The sequence below is a fragment of the Rutilus rutilus genome (assembly GCF_951802725.1).
Source record: "Rutilus rutilus genome assembly, chromosome: 14".
Taxonomy (NCBI): domain Eukaryota; kingdom Metazoa; phylum Chordata; class Actinopteri; order Cypriniformes; family Leuciscidae; genus Rutilus; species Rutilus rutilus.
Genome location: NC_140219.1, coordinates 34,428,156 through 34,436,394, shown reverse-complemented (window position 1 = coordinate 34,436,394; position 8,239 = coordinate 34,428,156). Strand labels below are relative to the sequence as shown.

The following is an 8,239-nucleotide window of genomic DNA, read 5'->3' as shown; positions in this document are numbered from 1 at the left end:
AACATGATCTTATAGATAATTATATAGAAACAGCAACTATTTTAAAGTAATTGGCTCATTTCTTTTGGCTGACTTGAGCATTCTTGCCAGCATTCTGTATTTTGAAGACGTGCCAATGCTTTGTCAATTCCAAAGTAAAGAGTTGCATTAGTGCGTACAAAGCTCTCGCTCGCACAATCTGCAGGGGTGATCTCAAGGATGCTTACTTTCATATAAGCATCTGTCCTGCACACAGGAAATATATCAGTTTTTCCTTTCAGAGTGTACACTTTTTTTACTCTTCTATTCAGGCAGACACAGAGATGCTCACGTCTCGTCTCATCTCATTAATCTGGGGTCCAGAATCAACTTTGGGGGATGTGTGGCAGGGCTGCCGTAGATCTCTTCGCCTTGCAGGCAAACGCAAAGTGTCTGCTGTATGTTTCTCTTTCAGGGATGAAACGTGGCTGAACGTGTTGCTATGCATTCCCACCGCTGGGTCTTATTTCTCCCACCCTGGACAGAGTAAGAGAAAACTAATGATTCACATAAAACAATACATTGATTTAAATTTTGTAAGACACTTTTTGTTTGGAAAGGCAATATGCGTAGGGGCATGATTCACACCTGAGAAGACAACGACCTGCATAATGAGCCTTTCATTCAGGTGTGTCACTGAGCCACAAGAAAGAATGCAAGGGCAAACAATATATATATATATATATATATATATATATATAAAAAATACAAAATTGGTTCACAGTTGGAAACACAGTTGTTGTTTTTTCACAAATTGTGCTTACAAATTGTATAATATCCAAGGTAAACATTGTAATTGTGTAAATTCTAGTAATTGTGCAGTTAATTCTCATACTGTACTTTCAGAAAGTTTTGGAATATATTCTATACCCAAATGTGTCACTAATAAAACACAATAAAAATAATTTAGAGAGAAGGCTTATATTGACCTTTTAAGATTTTGTTTACATCTATCCTTGTATTTATATTTTTTGCTATTTTATTAAAAAGGTTATACAATTACAACAATTAAAATGTTAACAATATTTCCAGTGTAATCTTTCTTTGAAATACGTATGATAAAATGTATACTTTAGTTTTTACAAAGTTAAGGATTCATTAGTTTGAATATAGTCTACATTGGAACAAACACTATAATAACATCTTAGTTGATGACTTTATTTTTGACAAAACATAATATATATATATATATATATATATATATATATAACAAATGAGCAGAAATTGGCAACATTATAAGCTTATTTGATGTGGCAGTATTTTACAGTAAAAACTTTAGTTTTTAAAAGTTTGGTAAAAGCTGTTCATTCATTCACACACAGAAACACGATTCATATTTAAACAGTCTTTTTGCGTACAGACACTATTGCGATTAGAACAAAGCAAATATAGAACTGACCTATTCCTCAGCTGGATCCATTGCTCCTCGAAATGAAACTTCCAGCACTTCTGAGGTAAATTTTCCAGGATTATTATTAAGATATGTCTTCTTCCGGCAACATCATCTTCAAGTTAACTTCTTTGGATTCAAAGTGGACCACCCCAAGAACCCAAACGAACGCTTCAGTGTACTCCTGGTGAAATCATCAAGAATCTCCTGCATCTGGACTTGTTCAGCAACCAAAGTCAATGCAAGTACCTGTTCGCAGCCGTTAGACGCGTTTCTAAGTTATTGTGCCCCTTTAAGGTGACCCAGATTCTCTGATGTTTCTCGTAGGTTGTGGTTAACTGATTGTAATCTTGCCGTTCACTTTTCTTTACTTTCTTTGATTCTGTATACAATCTTTGCTTAGTTTAATTGTGTGTAGCCTACTGTAGTTTCGTTTATTAAACCATTATATCCATGTTTTATTGTCTGTGTTTGCCACATATCGAAGTCACTTAAACATCTTGATCTAGCGATACCTATGCCATTATTACCCAGCTAGAACTTTATTTACTTTAGTTGGAAATGGTTCTTTCTTGGCCAGGAAGATAATATATTTCCTAGAAATAATTGATTATGCTTTGTTCATTGGATGAGCTGATTAAATAGTTGTATTAATTATGCTACAGTCAATTCTAAAAATAATTAATATTTATAATCTGTTTAAAATGCATTATAAATATTTTAAACTCATTACACCTTTTACCTAGGACTGGTTATTAAAAAAAAAAAAAAAAAAGTCCCATAGCAATATCAATACCAGTTCCTGAACACTACTTTTTTTTAAATACCCATTTTATGAAATCCATTTTAACAAGATTACATTACATATTACCTTAAAAAAAAGTATATATATATATATATATATATATATATATATATATATATATATATATATAGCCCTGACTACACGGAGGATGAAACACTTCTGTCGACACAGAGGATAACCACATGTACTTTTTGTACCAAAAACTCCAATCAAGCAAAAATATTTAATTAAACAATTTATTTGGTGATAAACAGGGAACATTCCATATGAATAAAGCACTGAATTGAACTGTAAAAGAACTTCAGCATGAGTTCGGCTAAATCAATGTCATGATTCACATTCACATTGGCCATCATTGTGATAGTGACCAGGGTGGAGGGGACCATGTTTCACTGGGAACCGCTTTCGTGGTTTGGCCGCAGGCTTCACAGCAGGCTTTGGCGGTTTGGCCGCAGGCTTCTCTGCAGGCTTTGGCGGTTTGGCCGCAGGCTTCTCTGCAGGCTTTGGCGGTTTGGCCGCAGGCTTCTCTGCAGGCTTTGGCGGTCTGGCCGCAGGCTTCTCTGCAGGCTTCGGCGGTCTGGCCGCAGGCTTCTCTGCAGGCTTCGGCGGTCCGGCCGCAGGCTTCTCTGCAGGCTTCGGCGGTCCGGCCGCAGGCTTCACTGGAGGGATAGAGTCATCTTTAATCTGTCCTATCTGTGGCATTCAGCACAAAACTCAAATCAAGAATAGCAAAAGTGAATTGTATTTTAAATATTCATCATCTTTATTAATTTTGTAAAGCTGTTCTGTGAAACTGTGCTATGTGCTAAATTTCCCCGTTGGGACAGCACATCTGTCAGCATCATCGGACACTGACCGGACTCTACAGAAGAGGATTCAAGAGGATTGTTAAAAGGGACCAGGGAGTGTTGTAATGGTTTCAGTATTTACAACTCAGAGGTTTATAGGTGAAATATGGGTCTCAAACTTGAAATCAGAATAAGAATAAATTCCAGTTATCACTAAACTGTCAATCAGTTTTAAAGACAAAGAGTAGTGAGGTGTGTTATACAAGCACAATGCAGATAGAAGACATGGACAGTTAATGTGTTTTTCATAAGTTAACCATTGCAACTAAATGTACTGTAGCTACGTGTTCAAAAGAAGTCATTTTGTAAGGCACTTATTAATGCATTTCTTCAGACTGTGTGATGAAGCTAAAAGATCTTCTCACCTGCGACTCCAGCGTGTGTTGTGCACAAACATGCAGACAGGCACAATAAAACAACACTCAACCAGCAGTACACTCGAGCTGTCATCCTCTCTACCTGTGATCTCACAATGAGCTCTGCTGGAAAACACGCTGAATCAGTCAGTCAGAAGGGACAGTGAGGCACACAATACTCCAATACAAACACTGTATAAAAGTTTTCTGAAAACGCGTTTTTAAAGATCCAAGGAGGTCTGGGTAACTCCAACCCTGATGAAACTCACCTGCATGTAGCTTTCGTGTAGCCTAATCTTGAAGACCTTGATTAGCTTGTTCAGGTGTGTTTGATTAGGTTTGGAGTTGATTTTGGAGTTGATTTTTTCTGGCCCAGCTCCGGGCCACACAATCACTTTTCAAGTACCGCAAAGAATGACGGCCCTGAAGTGGCCCAGAACTGGATTAAAGACAAGGGTCACACATGGGCCATAACTGGCCCGAATCTCAGCCAGTTAGTCACCTTTAACTGGCCCTGAACTGGGCCAAAATAGGTTTTATTATTGGTACCAATTCTCAGCCATAAGTTAACCATATCGACACCACCCTTTAACCAGAAACCCCCAAACTGAGCCATAACCCAGCCTAATCTTACCCAAACCATGTGAACAAATAAGGCACAAGAAAATTCAATTCTCAAAAATATTTATTTAAAGGGATAGTTCACTTTGAAATTAATTTTTGATATGTTTTAGCTTACCTCAAGGGCATCCAAGATGTAGGTGTCTTTGTTTCCGCAGTAGTTTAAATTTTGATATTTTTAGGTCAAACCGTTCTTGTCTGTCAGTCATATAATGCAGGTCTATGGTCACTGTCTCAAAACACAAGCACAGAGTCCAAATTAAAACAATTCCCCATCGTCCAAATGAAACAATTCCCCATCATAAGTACACATTGATGGCCTAAGACACGAAACGAGCGGTTTGTGTGAGAAAACGAACAGTATTTATAGCGTTTTTACCTCTTATACACAGCCACGTCCAAGTGATCTGATCTGACGTGTACGCAGAGTGGTGCATAGATATATACACTAGATGTCGCCTTGTCTACAGCAGTTCATTGGAACAAATGTCTTTAAGGCGACATCTAGTGTATATATCTATGCACCAGTCTGCGTACACGTCAGATCAGATCACTTGGACGTGGCTGTGTATAAGAGGTCAAAACGATATAAATACTGTTCGTTTTCTCACACAAACCGCTTGTTTCGTGTCTTAGGCCATCAATGTGTACTTACGATGGGGAATTGTTTCATTTGGACGATGGGGAATTGTTTTAATTTGGACTCTGTGCTTGTGTTTTGAGACAGTGACCATAGACCTGCATTATATGACTGACAGACAAGAACGGTTTGACCTAAAAATATCATTGAAACTACTGCGGAAACAAAGACACCTACATCTTGGATGCCCTTGAGGTAAGCTAAAACATATCAAAAATTAATTTCAAAGTGAACTATCCCTTTAACAATAGGCACAAGCCAATAATAAATTATTATTATTTTCTATTTTTTTTAGTACATTCAAAGCTTAACATCTTATTACCACCTCAAAGTGCATTTAATTTCAAAATGTTCTGGGGTCTCATTTATAAACGGGGCTGAAAATGTGCGTACGCCACTTCCGACGCATAAGTTGTGATTTATAAAAACAAACTTGACGGGAAAATGTTCGCACCTGCACGCAAACTCTGACCCATGCGTACGAACGTTTTGGAGACGGAGCAGTTTGGCGACACCAGAGCCCGTCTACGGAGAGCCTGTCCACTCCCTATTAAGCCCTATTGTACCGAATTTTGGTTGTAGTACCACCAGAGTTCCACTGGGGGCGCTCGCCATGAGTGCAAAATGAATGGGAGTCAATGGGGCTAGATGGCTAAATGTGTCTCTTTCACCCGATTGCCGTTGAGAAATCTCAGATCTGATTGTAGATTTTGCAAGTTCAACATGGGTTTTAGGTCGAAAGTTGAATGAACGAGTACTTATGTCGTTTTGATTTCTTACAGGTTGAGTTGTTGTTGCCCATAACACGCTAGCATTCTGCTAATGACGTCAGCATTCTGACGTCATTGACACTTTGAAAGACTTTTTTAAAGCAAATAAGTGACTCTAAAAAATCTAACACCCAGCAATGTGTAATTTCTTTGCATCTCCTTTCGAATACAACATTCAAATTACTAGACAAAAAATTATATCCTGAGAAAAGTGGATTTTGAGGGGTATACCGCCATTGACCTCCATTCATTCTGCACTCGTCCTGTGAGCGCCCTCATATGGAATCAGAGTGGAACTGCAACCAGTTCAGAAGCCGGAAGTGTAGTGAGAGTGAAACTTCTCGCCATATTAGACATTCTCTGGCGACACCGATGGTGAGCTGGAGTTAAGTGTCTTTTTGGTCACTTTTAGACAGAAAATCTAAAGAAAATTAAACATATACAGAAAGATAATACAAATATATTTTCACTCACCAAGTCTATCACTTGAAGCAAATATCCATCCCTTCTTAAATGTCCGCGCCAGCGAGCGTGTTGGGCCGTTTAGTGAAACTGACGCAAATAACAGTTTAAATAAATAAAATAATGATTTAAACTATGTTTTACTTCTGATATAAACATTTAGATTAAATATGCCATTCAAATTAATGAAGTTAAACACTTAAACATGAAATCATTACTGAGAAGTTACAACATTTTTTATATTCAATCATATAAATATTTGTTGTGGATGCGATGTTTTTGTAACACTTTTCCTGTGGCGTGCTGTGTTTTAATGTTTTAACCACAGAGATAATTGCTTATCATGATAATACCCGATTGTCTGAGAAAATAGTTTCGTGCAAATAATGCCCAAGGCCTATCTGTTTCCATTAAAAATATAAATCAATTAAAAATACAATTCGGCTAGTGGAAAAGATTGAGAAAAACTTTCTCTGAAATGTATTTTACACTATTTGATTTATGTATTCAAAAACAAGGCAAGGATAGGCAACTACATGAGTTTCATTAATGTAGCCTAATGTGTCTTGTACCGTTAAACGTTATCACGTGGATGAATAATCATATGCAAATGATATGCAGATGATGATCTGCATAGTAAAACTAGGCGTTGTAAGCTCCATATATGGTTATTTCGGGGTGGAGACGCATGTGCGCACAATCTTCCGCTGACTGGGATTTATAAAGTGAATTCTGCGCAAGTTCTGGCGTACGAACGGTTTTATAAGTCTGAATATTTTTTGCCGTACGCAATTTTTGGCTTTCGGGCGCACGTACACTTTTAGTAAGGATCCTACGCACAGTTTTATAAATGAGACCCCTGGTCTGTCTTAAACAGTAGTTTACTTATTGTAGTAATGCACAAGCCAAAAAAAAAAACAGCAAGAATTTGTGCCTGAACAGCCAACTATGTACAACATTTTTCAATTCTAACTAAATGAATCTATCAATGAATCTAGCACTGAAATTTAAAATATTATAATGTAATTTTACTCTCAACAAACATAGAGCAATTTAAAAAAATTACTTAAAACAAATTTGCACACAAGAATGTTTGTATGTGTGAGGGAGAAAGTGATGCTATTTAAGACTGTCCTCAGGAAGTGAAGTACAGCTCTGCAGCCCCTCTTTTCTCCTCAAGCACTCCTTCCTCCATCTCTATCAGGAGCAAGCTGAAGCCATCTTTGTATTGTTGCTTCTATCTCCTGATCAGTGGCGTGTGTCAGGCGATTTTTTCCTCACAGCAGCCAAAAGACAAAATACTAAATTAATAAATACATATACAAATATTCATCCACCTACTGTAAATAAATGTAGGTAACAAATTAAAATAAGGTTGCTTCGGTTAAATTTTATACAGGAAATGATTGCTTACAATGTGGCACCAGTGTTGCCAACTTAGCGCCTTTGTCGCTATTTTTAGCGACTTTTCAGACCCCTTTAGCGACATTTTTTCAAAAAAGCGACTAGCGACAAATCTAGCTACTTTTTGGACAAACCTCAGTAACCTCCAAATGTTGCCAGCACAGTCCTGCGAGCGCGAGGTTTGCGTTCTCCTTGCCGTCACACACCTCTCTATGCGTCTACCCTGTTCAGTGAATGGCTGAGAGAGGAGCAGCAGCAGCACGGAACAGACGTGAATGAGCAGTGTTGTTTCCTTATCACTTATCTTTTGTTTTATATTTAAATAATTTAGTTTGACCATTTTATTTTATTACTTGTGCTTATCACTTGTAATACTTACTATCACAGTGTTTTAGTTCACCCAGTTCCCGAACTCTCTCAATTCAGATAATTTTACACATATAAAAAAAATAGTCATTCAACAGCTACTCGTTCTATTGTCTGACAAAAATATATATATATAGTAAATGAGAACAGCTTTATTGGACATTCGGCTATATTATATTATATTATATTATATTATATTATATTACAGTATAGTATGTTATATTAAAATACAGTATGTGAGCATGATTTTAACGAGAAAAAAACATTAGGCAGGCAGAATGCATACGCCGCGATGACGTCATGAATATGCTAATTTACGTATGACATCATCTAGCGACATTTAGCGACTTTTAGGGGAGGCGTTAGCTACTTTCCTTTGAAAATAGTTGGCAACACTGTGTGGCACTATTGAATGACCCGCAGGCCGGTCTATCGCACCCCGGTCGCGTCAGTCTGTACTCAAGTTCTCAAGTTCAGGGCAGTGAATCAGGCAAAAGTTCACTTCAATAAAGGACAAGGTGACATCCGAGGTTGAATTCAGGTATTTAAAAAAGCTCCA

The 8,239-nt window shown here is 37.5% G+C and overlaps 1 protein-coding gene across 1 annotated transcript; it reads right to left on the bottom strand.

Moving 5' to 3' along the window:
• Positions 1 to 2,438: 2,438 nt before the first annotated feature.
• On the bottom strand, positions 2,439 to 3,684 carry LOC311303530 (uncharacterized protein). The gene is made up of 2 exons (XM_084430059.1): positions 3,427 to 3,684; positions 2,439 to 2,872 (listed from the first exon to the last, which is right to left on the bottom strand). The coding sequence occupies exons 1-2, from the start codon at positions 3,509 to 3,511 to the stop codon at positions 2,541 to 2,543; spliced, it is 417 nt and encodes a 138-aa protein (XP_084286185.1). The 5' UTR covers positions 3,512 to 3,684; the 3' UTR covers positions 2,439 to 2,540.
• Between the last annotated feature and the right edge of the window lie 4,555 nt (positions 3,685 to 8,239).